Source organism: Doryrhamphus excisus, chromosome 18 (assembly GCF_030265055.1).
Source record: "Doryrhamphus excisus isolate RoL2022-K1 chromosome 18, RoL_Dexc_1.0, whole genome shotgun sequence".
NCBI lineage: Eukaryota > Metazoa > Chordata > Actinopteri > Syngnathiformes > Syngnathidae > Doryrhamphus > Doryrhamphus excisus.
The window spans coordinates 5,475,600-5,499,014 of NC_080483.1; the positions used below are offsets into that span (position 1 = coordinate 5,475,600).

General features: G+C 38.2%; 1 protein-coding gene across 15 annotated transcripts in view; it reads right to left on the reverse strand.

The window, feature by feature from the left end:
- Positions 1–23,415, reverse strand: part of ptprt (protein tyrosine phosphatase receptor type T) — a 224,702-nt gene that overhangs the window by 172,552 nt on the left and 28,735 nt on the right. For all 15 annotated transcript variants that reach the window (XM_058054365.1, XM_058054362.1, XM_058054361.1 and 12 more), the window contains exons 3-7: positions 9,677–9,837; positions 8,542–8,652; positions 7,868–7,949; positions 6,308–6,423; positions 4,044–4,218 (exon numbers count right to left, since the gene is read on the reverse strand). In XM_058054365.1, the coding sequence (XP_057910348.1) occupies positions 4,044–4,218; positions 6,308–6,423; positions 7,868–7,949; positions 8,542–8,652; positions 9,677–9,837 (645 nt within the window). The remainder of the gene's footprint in view (positions 1–4,043; positions 4,219–6,307; positions 6,424–7,867; positions 7,950–8,541; positions 8,653–9,676; positions 9,838–23,415) is intronic.

A 23,415-nucleotide genomic window follows, 5' to 3' on the forward strand; every position in this document is an offset into this window, starting at 1 on the left:
GTTCTCCTCATCATAAAAGAAAGAAGACCTATTTTGGTCCCTTTGTATTGAGTCGTGGACTCCTATAGAGTAGCTACACACAATAACAAGCTCACAAACTTTATAGATCTTCCAGAATCTCCACCTATTCTGGCTGCAATTCCATGAATTTCCAAAACAGTCTGTTTTAGTTTATTCCTCCCATAACCCGCCTCTGGTCACGCCCGCTCACCTGTGATTGGTCACACTCCTGCAGTCCTCCAGAGGACTTCCGGACAACTGCCAAATCCCATTTTCTAATTTTGTCGTTTTGGGAGTTGATAATAAATGAATAAAGTCTTTGGAGAGCTACTTGAAAAGTGGTTAGGAGCTACTGGTAGCTTATAAGCTAGCGACTGGAGACTCCTGACTGACCATGTACTGTATTTTTGCAGCTTTTTTTCTTGTAAAATTACATTTTTAGAATGAAAAAAAGCTGTACTATGAATATTTCAACTTTATGCCATTACAGCAATGCATATTACTTTATTTCCATGAATTCACAGCTTTTTCTCTTATCAGATTGCAACTTTATTCTCTTAATAATTTAACTTTATTCTATAATTATTTTCAATTACTCGTGTTCTTTCCATTTTCCGGTCATATTCCCATAATATTTTAATTTATTCTCACAATATTATGATTCAAAAATGACATTAATTTGAACATTGCATTTCAGTTAGCATCATACTTCATATTTTGACTTTTTTGCAGCTTTTTTTCTTGTAAAATTACATTTTTAGAATGAAAAAAAAGCTGTACTTTAGACACCACTGGTATAGCACTATTGCCAATATATTATATATTATAATATATTAATATTTCAACTTGATGCCATTAAATGCATATTACTTAATTTCCATGAATTCACAGCTTTTTCTCTCATCAGATTGCAACTTTATTCTCTTAATAATTTGACTTTATTCTACAATTTTTTTCACTCGTGTTCTTTCCATTTTCTGGTCATATTCCCATAATATTTTACGTTATTCTCACAACATTATAACTTGAAAATGACATTAATTTGAACATTGCATTTCAGTTAGCATCATACTTAATATTTTGACTTTTTTGAAGCTTTTTTTCTTGTAAAATTACATTTTTAGAATGAAAAAAAGCTGTACTTTAGACACCACTGGTATAGCACTATTGCCAATATATTATAAATTATAATATATTAATATTTCAACTTTATGCCATTAAAGTGATGCTTATTACTTTATTTCCATGAATTCACAGCTTTTTCTCTCATCAGATTGTAAGAGATTGCAAAATTACTCGTGTTCTTTCCATTTTTCAGTCATATTCCCATAATATTTTATTCTCACAACATTATGACTCAAAAATGACATTAATTTGAACATTGTATTTCATATAATACTTACAGTTAACATTTAACATCAGTTACAGTTAACATTATTAACATTAACTTAATATTTTGACTTTTTTCTTGTAAAATTACATTTTTAGAATGGAAAAAAAAGCTGTAGGTTGCAAATGGCACGCGGGCTGCACTTTAGACACCACTGGTATAGCACTATTGCAAGAGCCTCCTCAAGCCCCTCCCTCCACTATGAGTATTTCTGGCCCATGAGGTTGAATGGGTACCTAATAAATGTCCTGGTGTGTGTTTCGGTTTCTTAAAATGTTTGCTAACGTGCAAAGACATTTCACACAACGCTTCAACTTCCTGGCTGACATTTATGGTTTGAAATGGAATGAAAATTGCAATGAAATAATAAGAGCCAGTGAATATTTGCTATAAATGACGCAGTTAACCTTTTATTGGCTGTGAAGGATGTTTGCATCTGGTGGCAAAGCTGCCGCATGTGTGTGTGTGTGTGTGTGTGTGTGAGCGTGCCACATTTTGATGAGTTCAGGGACCCGAAGTGTCATTACCATCTGTTAGCGCAACACACACTCATGCACCCTGTGTGTGTGTGTGTGTGTGTGTGTGTGTGTGCGTGAATGTGTGTTTGCCTCGGCGTACGTGTGTGAAGCTCAGGTGCCATGCGTACTGCCAGGGGGAATAGTCCATGATGCCATCAGTGAACAATATCATGCACACACACACACACACACACACACACACACACACAGCCTGAGTGTGTTGCTAAATCTGTCTGTACTTTTTCCCTGTTGTGCTCCATTTGTGAATTATTTTAGGTGTGTGTGTGTGTGTATCTCCCTGTTTTCATGCAGAGTGCACCTTTGTCACCTGAGTTTGTGTGCGTGTTGTGTGCAGTTTGGGTTTGCATGTGTTTGTGTGTCCTCCTGGGTGGCTAAGCGAAATGGAGGTTAATTAGTGCTGCCTTCATCCAGGTGTGCCCAGGGCAGCGTGTGTGTGCACATGGGACTTGCATCTTCTCCCCTCTTCAAATATATAGGACACACTGTTTCTTAAAAGTCTTAATATCACGAGAAACAACAAAACAAAATAAAGTTGGAATTTATGGAAGAAACATGACATAAATTAACAAACAATTAACAGCAGAAATGGTAAAAAAAAACTAATTTTTAGAGGATAAATACAAAGCCAAAAAAAGTTGTAATCAAACAAGAAAAAGTCTGCATCTTACGAGAATAATATTATCAGCAAAAATGCCACTCTTTCAATAGCATAAAGTTGAATATTTTGAGAATATTATGAGAAACAAACCATGCAATTTTTAGAAAATTTGATTGGAGAAAATATTTTCATGTTATGAGAATAAAATAAGAAATATTATGCTATCATTTAAAAAGAAAATAAGACATTTTGAGGAAAGTTTAAATAGTTGGATAATATACAAAAAAAAAAAAAACAGCAGAAATAGAAGATACAACACAAATTTTATAGTGAAAATATTAAAAGAAAAATATGCAATCTAACATTTCATAAAAAGAATATTAGGAAGAAAAATAATGACATTTTAGTCGCACAGAGATGAAATATTGAAGAAAAATGATTGTTGAAAAGTGGTAATATTATTAGAAACAACATGAATGAAGTTGTAAATTTTGGAAAATGTGTTTGCAGAAAATAACAGTCAAAGTCAAAATATTATGAGAATAAAGGCATAGTTACGAGAATAACATTTACAAAAAGAAAGTTTATATAAGTGGAAGAAATAAAGCAGAAATAAAAAAAACAACTGTAATTTTACAAGAATAAATAAAAGTAATGAATAAAAGTTTTTTCTAATGAGAGAAAAAAGCCACAATTTTACACAAATATTTTTTTATTTTTATTAGGAAAAATTAGTTGAAATATTTAAAATTATTGGTGTTATTTTCTACAAGTTGTAATATTATGATACATTTTTTTATTATTTTTTGTGGAAAAAGTTACACAATTGTGGGAAGAAATTCAAAATATTATGAGAATAAAGTAATAATGGGAAAAACAATTAATTAGACCACTTTGTTTCTTCAGTTTTGTGTTCCTTTTAATGCCTCGTAATGCCTTGAATGCCATCTAAAGGCTCAGTTGTTTTGACAAATATAACGATGACAACAAAAATAGCTCATAAGAGTAACAATTTTTGGATATACAATGTTATAGTTAATCATGTGAAAATATACGACCAGGGTGTACCAGCTGGGATAGACTCCAGCATACCCGTGACCCTCGTGAGGATAAGCGGTGTAGAAAATGGATGGATGGATGTAAAAATATAAGCGATTTTGCTACAGTATATATCATTGCTTAAATTAAACTATTTATGTTATCATCAAGGGCAAATGAATGTGAGTGTGAATGGTTGTTTGTCTATATGTGCCCTGTGATTGGCTGGCCACCAGTCCAGGGTGTACCCCGCCTCTCGCCCGAAGACAGCTGGGATAGGCTCCAGCACCCCCCGCGACCCTCGTGAGGATAAGCGGTAGAAAATGAATGAATGAATATTGTTATTGTACAGTGTTTGCTGCATTAGGGGTTTCTATCAGCCGTGGTGCTGTCCATGGTGCTGGTCTGCTTGCTCAGACTGCAACAATGCTTGCAAACATCTTCAACGACTGTTGATGCATATTTGCCCGAAACTGACCTTTAACGATGAGGTCGGCATAGTTGGACACTCCCGAACCACCTTCTGTCCGGATGACGCAACGGTAGCGGCTGGTGCTACGCTGTGACGTGTCGCCCACGCTGACGGTGGACGAGAAGCGTCGGTGGTTGACCACTCTGGTGACCATGAGCGCCGTGTCTTTCCCGTTCCACTGCTGTAACCACAGAAGCGTCCATGTTAGCCAATGGGGCCACATAGGGGGGGCCATATAGTTATTGTTATTGTGTTCGGTTGCCATGACGATGAAGCAGACCATCCACTACGGACAGAGAGATGGACATAGGGATCTATTGCAGAAGCACACCCCACAACCCACCCACACGTCATAGTAGTGTTTTGTACGCACGCCGGATCTCCATGCTGGTCACATAAATGCAGGCGGGAAAGCAAACAGATGGAGTCATTGGTGCAAAACACGACAAACGCTTTTTAATCAGCTTTGAATTACAGCTGGGAACGCTGAGGTGGTCCAAAACACTGCCTGGGTTTTTTTCTTAGCAATTAGCATAAATGATGAAATATGGTTCCATTTGCCATTTGTTAGAATTCATAACAACGCACATAAAGTTAAGTTAGTTAAGATGGTATTACCGTAAGGCGCTTAATTAGTTCCAGACCTGACCTGATAAGTCAATTCCTACAAAGTAGGATTCCGTAGCTTTGGAGTTAGACAGGGGGATCCAAACATTTTTCCAGGGACGACGACATGGTGAAAAATGAAAGGATGCAACACATGAAGATATGCTAAGACAAAATCCTATTATTTGTGTCTTTTGTAATTTCAAAATATTTAAACGTTCCTCTTTGTGAAATTGCTAATAAGTTACATGTTTACATAGATGTTGGTTATTCTGCATTATTCGGTGGTAGTGTCTTGTGTGTTTGTATCTACTTATTACATTGCTATGTGGCGTTTTAACATCTGTGCTACATGCTCTACATTGGCTTTCCTTAAAAGTTAAATGCCTACCGATATCACCCCATATTTATGCTGATATCAAGCCCATAATTATCAGAACCGATACTTTTTGGACATACCTTGTAAATCGTAATAAATCCTACATTTTCATGAAATTTTGACTTTATTCCCATAATACCATACATTTTTCCCAAACCAAATTTTCCAGTAATTACAACTTTATTTTGTTTTATTTGTTACCAATATTACTAAAACAAATAGATTAAATTAGTTATTAAATTAATTTATTAGATTAATAAATAATTCAAAAATTACATAAATTTTCCTCTAATGTCACAAGTTTATTTGCATAAAATTGCCATTTTATCATCTGGGAATTTTTTTTTCATAATTTATTCCCATAATATTTTGACTACATTTTTGTAACATTGTGACATTTTGTAAAAATGACAACTTCATTTTTTCTTTATTTTTTATAACGTTTTTCATTTGTATTTCGACGTTATGCCACTAAAATGACATCATTTTTCCTCATAATATTAAAATGTTATTGATCCCTGTTAGATTACGACTTTTCTATTCTTAATAATATGACTTTAAATTAGTTATTAATTGATTAGATTAATAAATAATTCATGAATTACATTATTTTTCCTCTAATGTCACAAGTTTATTCGCATAAAATTGCCATTTTATCATCTTGGAAATGTTTTTGAAATATTTTTATTCCCATAATATTTTGACTACATTTTTGTAACATTGTGACATTTTGTAAAAATGACAACTTTATTTTTTCTTTTGTTTGTTTCCATACTATGGCAACATTAAATAACGTTTTTCATTCCTATTTCAACTTTATGCCACTAAAATGACATCATTTTTCCTCATAATATTAAAATGTTATTGATCCTTGTTTACATTAGACATTAGATTACAACGTTTTTATTCTTAATAATATGAATTAAATTAGTTATTGGATTAATTGATTGATTAATAAATAACTCATAAATTACATGATTTTTCCTGTTTCTGACTTTCTAAATGTGTTTTGTAACATCATTAAAGCCTTCTTGACGATGTCACCTTTACACTCCTATTCCCAATACAGTCGACATATATAGGAATAAGACATAAAAGTCATAATAGAGTCTCACACATGACTTTTTTTTAATTTCCTGTTGTATACAGTACTTCCTGCGGTGGCTATTGTCTCAACAGTGAAGCAATGAAAAGCAAAAGGGATTACTGTAAAAATGTAAAAATACAACATGTCCTTGGCGGACCAGACAAGAGTGGTCAGCACGAGTGAAGGTATGGTACCGACCTGGAGCCACAGCTTATCATGCTGAGACCACTTTCCTCCGGCCGTACACTGGAAGGAAGCGTTCTGGCCCACATTCACCTCCACGTTCTGGAGACGCAGGAAGTGAGGCGCCTTCCCTGCAGCAAACATTGGAGAAACAGACGTGACTCTTTTCACGCAGCAGAACAAAACATCACTTACTGATTTTGAGGGTGGTCCAAAATCAGCTGAGCTTCTATTTCTCTCAACCAAACACTCCAGAAATATACGAGGTGAGATGTTTACAGTAGATACCCCGTCCATAAAATTTTTTGACACATGACTCGCTCCTCTCCCTCCAAAACCCTCCTGACAGCTTGACGTTGAAGTTCTCCTCCCATTTCGAGTGGCTGGTGTAGTGATCAGATTACATTCAGCTCCCTTCACTCTTCAACTGCCATCTTTCACTCACGATGCAATGCAGATTTAAACCCTAAAAATGCTTCGTAGTTTTTAGCTTCAAGTACAAAATGTATGGCGAATCGCCACTAATTGATGATAATGGAAGATGAGGCAACAATGATGCATTCATTCATTCATTTTCTATGGCTTTCTCCTCATGAGGGTCGTGGGTGTGCTGGAGCCTATACCAGCTGTCTTTGGCCGAGAGGCGGGGTACACCCTGGACTGGTGGCCAGCCAATCACAGGGCACATATAGACAAACAACCATTCACACTCACATTCATACCTATGGACAATTTGGAGTTCCCAATTAACCTAGCATGTTTTTGGAATGTGGGAGGAAACCGGAGTACCCGGAGAAAACCCACGCATGCACGGGGAGAACATGCAAACTCCACACAGAGATGGACGAGGGTGGAATTGAACCCTGGTCTCCTAGCTGTGAGGTCTGCGCACTAACCACTCGACCACTGTGCCGCCCATGATGCATTCAATGAAGCATAAAAAATGTGGAAATGGTAAGCTTTTCTAACATCGGTACATGTATGCTTTCATTTTATCTGTCTCGTGGTTGGTGATGGATGGGTTGGTGACCCCGTCCTACATCAAGATGCTGGCTCGCTACTCCCCCTCTAAGACCATCTTCACTGAGTCGATTCCACGGACCACAACGCCTCTAGTGTTTTGGAGGGGAACTGCACTGAACAAAAGTTTCACAATGGTGTTGGCGGGGATGAAGAAGAAGTATCAACCAAGTTCAAGGGTGTACAGGTTCTACAAAGTCTAGTTCCAGACTGACTTGTGACCCAGGCCCACCTCTACAAACTGGACTTCAGGTGTGATGCCGACAGAAAAAGGCAGGCGAGGACAGGGAATGTTGTCGGCAGGCTGGGTGAACAGTGGGAGGGGGAGGAGCCTGCGGGGGCCGATGCTGCGAGTTTGTTGGAGCGGAGTTTCTTGTCAGATTTGAGCGATGAAGACCCTGAGTTAGGACCTTCTTCCTGCCTCCCTGCAATCTGTCTGCAAGCCTCACAATCACTCTCTACGTGTGTGTGTGTGTGTTTGAGAGAAACAGATGATGCTCAGTGGGGCTACAGTTGTGCAGGGTCAGCTATTAACACACACACACACACACTTACGGCATGGATGAGCCAGAACTCGAATGTCGTCAACAGCAATGACACCCGGATGTCCCTGGACCGAAACTGCTTCAAATATTACCTTGGGAAGAGGAAAAACACAAGTATGGGTGAAACACACACACACACACACACATACTTCACACTCTGATGGACTCCTGAGGGAGTTTTCCAGTAAAGAAAGTGTCAGCAAGTGTCCTAATGCACTTCTTCTTCAGTCTCATGGAGCCTCTCCGTCGTCTTGTCATCAATCCTCATTTGTCTCACGGCTCTTCCTCCTCCTCATCGTCGTCATCCCCTGACTTGATATTCCTTGGCTTTATTTTCACGGCTGTGTGCCTTCCTCTTGAAACATTCAGCAGAGTGACAGGCTGCCAGCAGGGCCGTGCACTCCTGACCCACACACACGCATCCATAGCGGGCTGTACTTGTCAGTGTTGTGACCCGGGCTGCATATCAACGACTTGCGGTGAGGATTCAGCAGTGGAAACGGTGAAGTGTGACCACGGAGTCCTACCGTTTCTGATATTATGACTTCACATGTGGCTCAACACACGGTGCTGACAATATTACAAAATATTCTTCCTCGGAAAATTGTAAAGGCTGAGTCATATGTAGCTAATAAAGCGAGGTGTTAATGTAGCGTTAGCAAACCATTGAGATAGTGGGGTCACCTGGTAGGAGTTGGGCCAAAACGTGGAGATGGCGAGCTCAGCCTTCACCCAACCATCGGTAACGGTGTCAGACACGTTCCATACCGGGTTACTCTGAGCACCACCGTTGACCTGCAACACACAGACACACACGTTCAAAGAAGTGATGTCATCGTGGGGAAACACAACACCCACAAGTAAGAGAGCTTATAGATAGACACAAGATAGACTGGATGGAAAATGTGAAAAAATATGTTTATTCCCAGGAAGATTTTCAGGAATATAAAATTGTTTATTTTTTCAAAAATATTAGGGAAAAAAAATATTTTTATAGATAGACACAAGATGGACTGGATGGAAAATATCCAGATTTTCAAGAAAAAATATGTTTATTTCTAGGAAATTTTCTATATTTAATTTTTTTATAAAAATCATTATTTTCAAGGAAAGAAGTAATGTACTTTTAAAGGGGAAAAAGCTCAATATATTTTTTAAAAAGATGATTTTTTTTTCAAGGAATTTTTTTTTAAAGATGTATATTTCCCAAAAATTATTCTTTAAATAATAGGGTTTTTTGTAGGGAAGAGTTTTCTATATTTTCAAGAAAAAAGGTGTTTATTTTGAAAAAAAATCCATGTATTTTTGAGAAAAGATGTCTATATATTTTATATTATAATTTTTTTTAATAAGTATATTTTGGGGGGAAAGTAGTGAGTTTTCTTTGGGAAAATGTCGAGATTTGCAGGACAATAAAATTGTCATTTTTTTCAAGAATATTTATAGATTCCAAAATGTAATGCAACTTTTTAGGGAAAAAAAATATATTTTTAAAGATAGACACAAGATAGACTGAATGGAAAATGTCCAGATTTTCAAGAAAAAATATGTTTATTTCTAGGAAATTTTCTATATTTTAAATTTTGATAAAAATTGCTATTTTCACAGAAAGAAGTAATGTAGTTTTAAGGGAAAAAAGATTATAATTTTCAAGGATTTTTTTTTTAAAGCTGTATATTTCCCAAAAATTATTCTTTAAATAAGTAGTTTTTTTGTAGGGAAGAATTTTCTATATTTTCAAGAAAAAACAGTAGGTATCAACAAGAATGGATTTCGGAGAGCAGCAGACTGTCTCACACACAAACACACACACACACACCTTGATGTAGATATTGAGCGTGCCCGGGCTGGCTCCGTCCCGGCTGGAGAGCGAGTAGAGGAAGTCGATGCAGTGGGTGTCATTCTCCTTCAGCTTGGGCATGTACAGATGCGCCCTCTGACCCGACGCCCGGCCCGACGCGTTCACCGCCATGAAGCCGCCTGTAGCCACGCCCACAGAGGGAGAAAGATGAGCATGATGGCTTGTTTACATTTTAAATGTCGTCAATTGAAATGAAAAGTCATCAGAAGGCGAAATGGTTCTTTTATTTGATAAAGTGATGAGATGTTCACATGATCACTGCCACAGTGTGTGTGTGTGTGTGTGTGATATTAATGCATCCTCTCCCTGAGGGCTCAGCAGGACCACATAAAGAACTTTGTGCCTGTCGCCTGGCGCTCTAACTGTATTTTACGGCGCAGATCTGCTCTTTGGAGCGCTTCCACAGTGCACAAGCAGATTTACTGTACAACCTGAATCACGCAGGTGGGATATATGTGTGTGTGTGTGTGTGTGTGTGTACTTCCTGTTTATGTAGCAGGTACTTAACAAGACACAATATCATGCATAAAGCAGTCTGCAAGCAAGGTTTGTGATGATGCTACTTTTCCAGGATCTGTCCCTTATTGTTGCTTTAATAGCCGACGTGGAGTCATGACATTTTATTTTGAAAGGCCAGTGCGGTGACTTTTAGAGCATTAGAGAGCAAAAGTAATGTCTGTGTTAGAAGGTGACCTTGAACCCCTCACCTGCCTTTCACCCCATAAGAACATCAGACACACACACACACACACAGGAAGAGGAATTGCTTTGAGTAAATGGTGCAAATAGCAGCGGTGTGTGTGTGTGTGTGTGTGTGTTAAAGTACTACAGCCTTGGTCTAAACAGGTCTCTCCAAAGTGAACCAGTCCTGATTACATTTCCTATTCACACACGTAAACACACTCACACATCACACACTTAACACATACACACGCAGGTACACACTCCTCGTATTAAGATTTATGTTGCTTTTGCCACTCTGTCAAGTGTTTTGTTTCATTTGAGACTCGTGTTTTAAATAAAGTTATCTACTTTGAATGTGGCTCAAGATGTTGTTATTACTTATTATGACATCGGAAGCTCATGTTATGATATTTCATGGTAACATAACATGAATACAGCCTGTTATTAGTCCAAAAATATCCATATTTAAGCAATTGTACATATTTCTGGCGTAAATTAAGCATTTTCAAGCATTAAAAAGGCAAAGTAAGATTCATTCAAAGAAGTTGTGAGTCGTCACTACACTGAGGATTCACTTTTTCCCTTCCTGACATGGTAACCATTTATTGAAGCCTCTATGGGAGGCCGTTTAGGACAAACTAAGGCTCGACCGATACATCGGGCCGATATTTGTGTTTTTTCCTTGAATCGCATCGGCCGATACACGCGTGGGTTCGCCAATATATTTTTTCGCCGCATGATTTAGAGTCAGGCATCCGCCGGGCAGCTTTGTGTTGCCCTGGCTACAGAGGACCCCGCAAAACACGCATTCGCGGTACTCCGCCCCACTATTGAATCACATCTAAGGCGCGTTTTCACAAGTAATAGAATTAGCTTGCTTTTCACACCTTACTAAGCCCATTAAATTCAAAATCAACATGAAAGACCACAACAGACGAATAAAAGCACTCTCACTAGTTGAGCAGACCAAGAATGAACAACTATGCAACTTTAACTACAAACTGACGAACTATTTACATCGACGGTGCCGCAAAGCACGCTGGGAACCAGGAAGTGCTCCCAGCGACGCTACAATATAGTTTAGTTTCTGGGTCTGAAAGTGCCTACCTTTGTAATTAGGGGGCTGTTGATGTAGTTGGAGGCTAATATGTACTGCTGGTACCAACACCGCTTTAATGCCAACGTTGGCAATTCAGTCCCATAGTGTTTGTTCATTCATCGAACGCCGGGCTTGAGGTGAAATGCGTGTCGTTATGTGTGCGCGCGCTCTCCGAGCATGCGCGCGCACACACACAAAAGTAATTGGAGCAGCCGTGTCTGCTTATGAGAGGTCTTTAGCGTGCACAACACGAACTTTAATGATGAGAGAAATATTTTATATATCGTACTAAATTGTGTCAGTGTGATGTGTTTGTGTGTGTGGAGGCGGGGGGGGGGGTGCGCGTCACAATTCACACACGCACTGACAATGGGTACACACGCATGTTAAAAAGCCGTGTACACACACCGACAACAGGCACACACATATATAATATTCACACAGTAGTAGTAGTTTTCTTGTCTGTTTAAACTTGTGTGCGTGTGGAAAAATAAATTCGGTGTACCCAGAAGCTCAGTTCAGTGTAACCGGAAGTTCACCTGAAACTGAGTTTTGAGTTTCAGAATAAAATACACATGCTTAAGATGCTAAAACTCAAAATTAGCACGCAAGCGAGGTGGATGGATTGTATATGTACGCAAAATAGTAAATAATGAGTCCTTGTCTTTGTAGTATGAAGTAAGAAGTTTTGATAGCAAAGCAGATAAAAATGTATAAAATTGAGAACATTATTTTGAAACGCCAATATTGGAATTAGCTGTAGCAGTGTCTTCCTGTAAACATGCGGTTTCAGGTGAGTTCCGGTTACACTGAACTGAGCTTCCGGGCACACCAAATGTATTTTTCCACACACACACATACACACGTGCGCACAAACGCACGCTGAATACCCAGTTTAAACAGACAAGAAAAGTCCTAGTCCAGTGTGTATATTATATACGTATGTGTGTGCATGTGTAGCCACTATCAGTGAGTGTGTATGTGTATGACTTGTGTTTGTGTGTACAGATTTTGAATGTATTTTGCCCTGTTTCGGGTCATAGGTGCAAAAATCAGTGTGCTTGTGAGTACATTGAAAGTGTGTGTGTAGATGTTTGATGTGTTTTGCCCTAAACGGCATCCCATAGGAGGCTCCAACGGCTATAGCGTTACCAAACACTCCCATCCTCAACATGCATTATAATAATAATAATATATACTCAAGACACTTTACAGAAGAATGGAGTTGAATAAAAACAAGTAAACAGAGTAAACGATATGTTAAAACACAACATTCATTGGTTAATACACAGTTAAAACATGAGTAAAAGCAGGGCGGGGCACAGCAATCAGGTATAAAAAGTTAGACATTAAAAACAGATTTAAAGAGGTGGGTTTTTAGTTATGGACGGAGTCGGGCTATGGAAAAATGCAGTCCGGGTTAACTGTTTGATGTGAGGTTCTAATGAAAGGGTGGTGTCCAGGAGGATATGGTGCTGATGAGACAAAATACACACTTGTTGAATAAAAGGATGAATAATCATCATCATCATGATGGACTCAGTAACACACATGTCACATTTGACCTCCATTTCAGGCATTCATTGCACCCAATTCCCCCTCTGAGCCTTTTCACACAAACACACACACACACACACACACACACACAAGGTCCCATATGTTTTGTGTCCTGGATGTGTAATGGACCCAGCACAGTATATATATATATGTATGTATATATATATATATATATATTAGGGTGCATCAAAAACATAACATAAACACAATTATTGACTTTTGATATGACTGGGTACTAAAAGTGTTCCAATATATGAAGAAACAGCACATACAAAATATTTTTCCAATACATGATTATTTAGGGGTGCCACCATATATCTGTTTTTGTGGAATAAAGTGGTGAACAGTTCAATGGTCGTCATGGAGATTTGAGGTCAGTAAAGACTGCAGCTCAAGAACTCTGATGTGATCTTTATGTTTTTGTTGGTATTTATACTCTTATTACATACTACTACCAAATTTGTGGTTTTGTCTTTGTAATTTGAATGATTTGTAGTCATATTTATAGGTATTTAGTGTTCATTGCCTCTACTGTAGCTAACATTAGCTAGCTACAGTTTGCTAATGACAGTTAGCTCATAGCTGAGCTAGCCTATCATCAACAACAGTAATATAGAGTAGACAGTATTACTGATGCTTCATATTTACTGACTGAGCAATTAAGTTTGAAGTTTAGTTAATGTTCTGTTTGTTATTTGAATTGTTTATTTGTTTGTTATTTAAATGTGTTACTATTGCACCTTGTGTTTACAATAAAATACAAATAAAATAAAACAAACAAAGTGTTTAAACTTTATATGTATGTCAAATATCCATCACTGCTACATAAAATTCAAAGTAAGGCCATGTGAACATGTCCCATTTACCGCCATTCATTTTGTCAATAAGGACAAATGAATGGAGAATCTTGAAAGTTGAATTCTGAGGAATACCCAATCAAAAGCGAAAACAAATATATTTACTTTGATAACCCTATAGAAAATGATGCTGTATAGAAGTTCATTGTAATCAACATTTCCAGGTCAACTTTTTGGCAAATAGACTAGAAATTGCACATTTTCCGAAATTTTACAAAAGTTTATGTGTGAGGTGGCACCCCGAAATCTCAATGGATTTCCTCAAAACTTTGCAAAAGACATTTTTTATGTTCATTAGAAAAAAAAATGGAATGCCAGCCAAATTTATATATATATATATATATATACACCAGGGGTCTCAAACACACAGCTCGCGGGCCAAATGTGGCCCGCAGGACACTAGTTTGAGGTCCCCGCCTTGATATGAAAGTTTAATGTTAGTGCGGCCCGCGCAAGTTTGATATGGATGCTGTATGGTATCATGTACCCAGAAAAAATTATTACGTTTGATTAATGTTCATGTTAAAGGTTAAATAACTGTTAAGAGTTATCCTCCCTATCCGTGTGGAAGTGGTAAGTTTTTGGCTATTTAAGTTTAAAGGAAATAACTTGAAGGCTACCGTTTAAAGGTCGCTAGCTCTCTAGTTTGCGAGTTAGCATGTGTCTCAAGACCCTGCAGTTGCGCAATATGTTGTAAATAAAGAGAGTATAAATGTGACTATAGTCGTGTTTTGTCATGTCTACAGGGCTCTAATAATGTTTTGTTCATTTTAATCTGAAAAAAATAATTTGTCTACCCACCAACTATATGTGGTTTCTTAAGTTTTTATTATTTGCTGTTTTATTATTATTATATTTATTTATTACTGATTGATTTTCTTTATTCTTGATTTGTTTATTTATTTTTCATCTTATTTTGTGCAGAAAAATAAAAATTAAGATATTTGAGAACAGTGGAATGTTTTATCAGAGCTTTTATTGTAGAAAATCGGAACCAAAGCACTGAAAAAGTTTGTATATTTTTCTGTTTTTAATAAATGCAGGTTTTTTTTTTTTTTTTGGAAAACCTGATGCGGCCCAGCCTTGCCTAGCCTAGCCTAGTTTGAGACCCCTGATATACACTGTATAAACACACATGCTAACAGGATATTGTGACGGTCGCTTTCATTAAAGAAAATGTTCCATGCAAAGATGCTCTAATGTTTTTTCCACATTTTCTGTGGGTACAAAATGAACAGCATCCCCACCGCTACATGTCACGCTACGCTAACAGAGCAGTGAGCCGCGTGAGAACAAACTAGGACGTTCTCTGAGCTCCGTCAGCAACAAACACAACAAGGTTTTCACGCCGAGAAATGAAAGCGGCAAAGCAGAAAGCAGCTTTTTGAGAGATCAATGGCATGGAGAGCGCTGCAAGATCTTCTCATGGAGCTCAAATTGTTCCCTCGGGTCTCGGCTCAAAGCTCTCTTCTTATTTTTGTTTTTCTTTAACCGCGTGTCGCTCTTAAACCTCGCTTTCATTTGGCTGATGGGCTGTTTTGTCTGCGTCTTCTTTTGGATCAAAGAGCCCGGGAGCTCCAAGTGAGACATGACTTTGTTATTTGGACAAGTTGACCGCGGGAAAACGCTGTTTGCACGCCTTGGAAAGGCCCACGCTTGATATGATGAGAATGTTTTGGTGTATCATCACACTGATGAGACATTCCTTGAAGAGACAAGTGAACTCTGCAGGTGTGCTACATGCTGACCTTCACGGGGTTCCTTCTCACGGCCGTCGTTAAGAAGCAGCAGACTACTTTTACGAGCTTTACTTGACTTTATTTGGCCGATGCAATATCACATATGGCTTTACGGCTCCAAAAGCTTCATGGCTCACTGGAGAGGGAGCCCATCAAAAGAAAAACATCTTCATGATGGCTCTTCATTGACCACCAGAAGATAAGGAGAAGCTGCTCTCTGAATGAGCAAACAAATGCATCATGAGAAACATGTTCCTGATAAGAATGGAATATGTTCCCTCTGTTGTAATTAAGTGCTGAGATATACCTGAGACTTGTTTGTTTTGCGGAAATATGAGACAAGGCCATCTTGGCCATCAGCCCGATCATACCAACGCACCAGGAAACAGTTCCCGGGACGTTTCCTGATCATTGGCCCCGCCCCAACAGAAGGCTGATGAGGAAGAGGAACTCGCTTGGGCTTTGCTAAGACTTTGGTGAGGTGGCTGATGGCTCCCTCCAGAGCTGGCATTAGAATCGGTTGTATGCATTCATTCATTCATTCATTCATTTTCTACCGCTTATCCTCACGAGGGTCGCAGGGGATGCTGGAGCCTATCCCAGCTGTCTTTGGGCGAGAGGCAGGGTACACCCTGGACTGGTGGCCAGCCAATCACAGGGCACATATAGACAAACAACCATTCACACTCACATTCATACCTATGGACAATTTGGAGTCGCAAATTAACCTAGCATGTTTTTGGAATGTGGGAGGAAACCGGAGTACCCGGAGAAAACCCACGGATGCACGGGGAGAACATGCAAACTCCACACAGAGATGGTTGTATGCAAATTTACAAAAATAACAACTGTGGACTTGGAGAAGGCATTCCATAGTGCGACTGGAGAAATGCTGTGGGGTGAACTCCAGGAGTATGGGGTACCAGACCTTCTAATTCAGGTGGCTTTGTCAGCGTTGCCAGTAATAAGTCGGACTCATTTCCAGTGAGAGTTGGACTCCACCAGCGTGCCCTTTGGCTCAGATTCAGGATGCAGGATTGGCTCTCTGGTTTTTGCAGATGATGCGGTCATGCTGGCTTCATTGAGCCGTGATCTTCAACTGGATCATTGGATCAGTTCACATCCGAGCAGGGTGGAATGTCCCATCTCCGGGTCAGGGGATGAGAACCAACTCCGGTCCGATAAGGTAAAGTACCTCTGGGTCTTGTTCACAAGTGAGCGGAGGATGGGAGATCGAGAGGCGGACTGGCGACTCTACATCAGTCCGTTGTGTCCAAGCTGTCAATTTCATTTGGATCGTCCTCCATGCATGACGACACTTGGTCAATTGACATGAAGTAATGGTAATGGTAATGGTAATGGTAATGGTAATGGTAATGGTAATGGTAATGGTAATGGTAATGGTAATGGTTTAATTTCATTTGAACATGCATCAGATTACAATTGAGTGCATCCCATAATCAGTTCACAGTTCCACATGTCCAAAAGGAGTAGGAAGAAGCAAAGCTTATTAAATCCTACCCCTCCATCTGGTACTTTTACAATCAGTAACTGTTACATTTGTTCACTTCCTGCTTTCCATAATACAGTTTAAGGTTTTTTTTTTTGTTTTTTGTTTTTTTTTAAATAATGTACCTCATACCGAAGTACGAGGTGATATGAGCATCCAATGACATAATGGGTACCATAGTAAGTGTCAATATAGTGATATATATAGCACATCATGACTGGTTTAAGACTCTTCATTCTGTAATGGTAGAATGAAGTACAATACAAGTACGATAGATAGTACTACTGTGTTTTATTCAATGCTAAATGTTAATTTCCATCACATCCCCGAATGTGTGCATCGCAAACGCACACAAAACATAAAGAGCATTCAAATATATCATATTTGGATGTATTATATACTGTATATATGGTGTGGGTGTCGATATTTTAGGGTCGTGGATGTTTGTGTATTCACACTGTGGAGGCTGCTCATCGATTTCCTGCCGTTAAAGAAGGACGGATGACACACACACACACCTGCAGGCCAAAGCGAGGCGGCCATAATCCTTTCCTAATAAGGTGTTAAAGACAGGTGGGATTGGCGTTATCGATCAGGCCTTTAGGAAAGCCCCCTCACCACCCCCCGAGGGGGGGGGCAATAAGTCACATGACACACTCAATCCCACTGACACATCGGGCAACTGGGAAGTCCAAATCCCAAAAGCCTTTACCGTATTGGTTGTGTGGACCTTTCAGATATCCAAGGTCGGTCGGCCATGTGGGAGTGATACACATGCGTTACGCACAACACATGACATGAAATACCCAAAAAACATAGTTGGTACTGTGTTTGTACTCATATTCATCCTTTGAGGCAAATTCAAGACACTGAATTACACATAAGTGAGTCTTTGCTGTATTGATTTATAAACACACACACACACAATCAGGGCCCATGTCACATTCACAGACAGTCGGATATCACAAAACTCTTTAACACAACACATAACAGTATCCTTGAACACTTTAAAGGCCCCACACTAATGAAAGCAACAGTAACAACTAAGCAGTGTATTTTTTTTCCTATTATTACTATTCTCAGTGAATTGAATTGATCGCAACTGGACTGTTCAAGTTGTCCAATACACAACAATGACCTAAACAAATGAGAATATTCACAAACACTTGAACACTGATGAGCAACCACCCCTCCAAAGGCTTCATTTCTTTATTATCAACTCCTATACCCACAAAATTAGAAATTGGGGTTCGGCAGTCGTCCTGAAGTCCTCAGGTGTTGCTGCTCTATAGGAGTCCATAACTATTTGAACGTTCTATTTATACATTTTCTTCTTGCAATTATGACTTATTTCCAAAAATATTTTACCTTTATTCCCATAATATTTTGACTTTATTCCCATAATATTTTGACTTCAATCCTATAATATTTTGACTTTATTCCCATAATATTTTGACTTTATTCCTGTAATATTTTGACTTTATTCCCATATTATTTTGACTTCATTCCTATAATATTGTGACTTTATTCCCACAATGTTTTGACTTTATTCCTGTAATATTTTGACTTTATTCCCAGAATATTTTGACTTTATTTCCAGAATATTTTGACTTTATTCCCATCATAGTTTGAATTTAGTCCTATAATATTTTGACTTTATTTCCATAATATTTTGACTTTAATCTCACAATATTTTGACTTTATTCCCATATTATTTTGACTTTATTCCTATAATATTTTGACTTTATTTCCATAATATTTTTACTTTATTCCCATACTATTTTGACTTTATTCACATTTTTCCCCTAACTAATTTTCCAAAACAGACAACTTAATTTTGTTTTATTTCTCATATTAGGATTTTTAAATATAATATTTCAGTTTTTTAATGAATGTCAACTCTATGCTACTAAAACAACATTATTTCTACTCATAATATTACATGTTATTGTCCTAAAATTGCCATTTTTTTCTCTTTAATGTATAACTTTTTTTCTATTACTATTTTTATTTTATTTTGGTAAAATGACAACTGAATTCCAAAAATTCCAGTTTCTATCAATTATTTCAGTCCTTTCCAGCTGGGATAGGCTCCAGCAACCCCGTGACTCTTGTGAGGAAAAAGCGGTAGAAAATGAATGAATGAATAAATAGGTCCCCTTAAAGTCTTCATTGACGTCTTACAAACTTTCAGTTTCTAAATGCAACGCTGTCATTTTCACTTATCAAATGTTGGTGTTTTCAAGCGGTTGCCATGGAAACAACCACTGTCCCCCTTTGAACGAACAAGGTCAAACTTGCCAAACTTTACCAACATTCTTCTTTTCGTCTTTGCAACTTTGTGATGCGCAAGCGACACCTTCTCTTTGCTAAAGAACCCTTTGGAGATCTAAAACGAATCTCTTCACACCCGCAGGACTTTGAGACTGTGTGAGACTCTGACGTTTCAGAAACACGGTCTGATGGAAACACGGCTGATTAATAAATAATGCATTTGGCGAAGGAGCCTCTTCTGCTTAACTGTCAGCCACAAGACGACGATATGATGTTTGAGGATTATTCAGCAGTGTGATGCAACACAATGCTATTTGTATCCAAGAGACAAAAAAAAGGATCAGTTCCACTGTGGTGCCTGTAGTGACCATCTTATTTTATTTTTAATTATTATTATTTTAAATTTGCATTAAATTAAATCATGCATACCATTACATCCGATCAGTCAAAATATAAACAGTAGGGATGGAGAATTCCCAAAACATCTGGCAATAATTCAGACAATAATTTAGTTTTAAATGAGTCCTGTCGCTCAACTCATTATGTATGTGGATAAAAGACAAGACCATGGGACAAGACTGTAGACCTACTGTAAGACTGGGATGGACAACAAAGCCACCAACACAATAGTAGACATACGCAGGACTGGAATGGACTACAAGGCCATCAACAAGATTGTAGACCTACACAAGACTGGAATGCACCACAAGACCATCAACAAGATTGCAAGCCAATGCAAGACTGAAATGGGCTCCAAGACCATCAACAAGATTGTAGACCTACACAAGACTGGATTGCACAACAAGACCACCAACAAGATTGTAGACCTACACAAGACTGGATTGCACAACAAGACCACCAACAAGATTGTAGACCTACACAAGACTGGAATGCACTAAGAGACCATCAACAAGATTGCAGACCAAAGCAAGACTGAGATGGACTCCAAGACCATCAACAAGATTGCAGACCAAAGCAAGACTGAGATGGACTCCAAGACCATCAACAAGATTGTAGACCTACACAAGACTGGAATGCACCACAAGACCATCAACAAGATTGCAGACTATTGGCTATTGTCTCATCGATGTAACATTACAGACACCTAGTGACCAGCGTTGAATATCGAGTTTTTAATGTGTCTTCTGAATGCCTTGTATTTGTATTTTAATTCATTAGCCTGCTCCATGCTATACAATGCCAAAACACGTACATAAAACAAAAACAAAAGTGTTCCATTCATATTTTTGTTGAGTGTTGAGTCAGCTCGAGTTGAGTGTCCGCAGTCAAAGATCTTTTGCTTCTGTCTAAAATATTGCAGTGGATTGCATGTCAGCGACGGTGGACGCAAGCACGAATGTGTTATTTGTGCAGAATGAGAGTAATGACCTGTTGGAAAGAGACAATCGAGTCGATTAATCACGGAACAATTCTCAGCATGGTAATGGTAATGGTTTTATTTCATTTGAACATGCATCAGATTACAATTGAGTGCATCCCATAATCAGTTCACAGTTCCACATGTCCAAAAGGAGTAGGAAGAAGCAAAGCTTATTAAATCCTACCCCTCCATTTGGTCAGTAACTGTTACATTTGTTCACTTCCTGCTTTCCTATTATAATTTTATTTAATTTTTAAAAATTCTTGTAAATTTTTTTAATTTTAATTTTAATTTTAATTTTAATTTTAATTTTAATTTTAATTTTAATTTTAATTTTAATTTTAATTTTAATTTTAATTTTAATTTTAATTTTAATTTTAATTTTAATTTTAATTTTAATTTTAATTTTAATTTTAATTTTAATTTTAACACCCCTTCAAATAAATCATCACAGTGGAACAACTCCTACGACGCTAAACAAAAACTATGTCATACTGCATATGCTGCGTAGTTAGCAACAATGCTAAAACTTGCATCCAGTAAAGTCGCAGAGCGACTGCATGGGGTATTTTGGGATCACCTGGCTCCGCTTTCAGCATCCAGGTCTGCAAGTGAAGCTTTTTGCCGTCCTCGTTGCGCACACACGTTCAGTTATTTCCTCTAAGAGCTTATTTCTTTTCCATTTGCCTCAAGCCAAGAATCACTTTGGGAATATTACGGTCATTTATATGGCCTGACAGCAGCAGGATCCGCGAAGACACGCAGGTAAGCGCGCACAAAGGCGCAGCACGGCCGGGCCCGGGGGCCCATTTGGAGCGGGTAATGAGGACCCGGCAGCCGGGCGGCGGGCGTATCATCTCGCCGCTAACTGCAAATGAAGAAGAAAGCCATCAGGGGCTCCGACTGGATGGAAAAATGAAAGGAACGGAGCTGGCGCTCCTTTCCTTGCAGCTTGTGTGTCATTTCCAGACATTATTGCCTCCCCGTCTAGCTGGCGCTCACAAATAAACACAGAGAGTTATCACGGGCCCACAGGGAGCCATTACTCCTGCCATCCCCGCTTTTATATGCTGCCTTGCTCTTAAAAATGGGCATTTATTGCTCCCCCTGATGAATCGTGTGCGAGTGTCTTGTGTGTTTTTTATTCATTCCGTCTGCTGGCTGCTTTCTTGCTCTTATTCACACGCAGAGGAAAGACTCCGGCGCAGATCTTTACCCGCAAGATGGAGAAAATATGAAGACTTTCAAGATGCACGCATGCTGTTTGCAGGCTGAGCCGTCACAGGAAGCAACGTGGAAGCATCAAACGTGACTTTAGTCTTCAGTGTTTCATTGGAGTTCGTGGATTTATTTAATCCAGGGGTCAAAACTCTATCCAGCGAGTGAAGAACTTTGCCACACATGTACGTAGATATGCTAAGAAGTTATACTGTATGGTAATGGTAATGGCAATGGTAATGGTAATGGCAATGGCAATGGTAATGGCAATGGTAATGGTAATGGCAATGGCAATGGCAATGGCAATGGCAATGGCAATGGCAATGGCAATGGCAATGGCAATGGCAATGGCAATGGCAATGGCAATGGCAATGGCAATGGCAATGGCAATGGCAATGGTAATGGTAATGGTTTTATTTCATTTGAACATGCATCAGATTACAATTGAGTGCATCCCATAATCAGTTCACAGTTCCACATGTCCAAAAGGAGTAGGAAGAAGCAAAGCTTATTAAATCCTACCCCTCCATCTGGTACTTTTACAATCAGTAACTGTTACATTTGTTCACTTCTTGCTTTCCCAATATAATTGAATTGAATTTTTAAAATTATTTTTTGTATTTAATTTTAATTTTAATTTTAATTTTAATTTTAATTTTAATTTTAATTTTAATTTTAATTTTAATTTTAATTTTAATTTTAATTTTAATTTTAATTTTAATTTTAATTTTAATTTTAATTTTAATTTTAATTTTAATTTTAATTTTTTGTCACATACCGAAGTACAAGGTGATATGTCAACGTATCAACTCATCAATGTATGTATATAACGTATATACATTATTTCAAGAAAAACTGCATCTCAACTTCCAACTCAACTTTTTATTTATTTTCCAACTATTTAAAGTCCAACTTTCTTCTTGTAAAATGACTAAAATGATTTTTTCATTTTTTGCTCTAGTGTTTTGTTGTTTTTTTAAAATTAGTTTTCTTGTAAAAAAATATTTTTTAGTAAAAAAAAACAACACTGTGGGCCGCCAGTGGCCCTTAGGCTGTACTTTGGACACCCCTGGTTTCATAGCAATATTGTGAAATGCACCAAAAGATGGCCAAAAGGTCACCTTTAAGCTTTTTCTGGAAAAATCAGCTTTTCCTACATAGACAAGTTGTGTGTGCGTTAGCTAAGTCGTCTCGTCTCAAAGCACGAGATGACTCCATGCTGAATTTCAATGATCCCAAAAGAAAAAGAAGTGCCTCACGTCTGAGAGCACGTTTCACTCGCCTTCATACACGGCTTGCATTTCCCGTCAAAAGCGAGGAGCTTGTATGAAGCGGAGCTTCAACGCTGACAAAGAACAAAGGCTGCGTCTCAAATGGA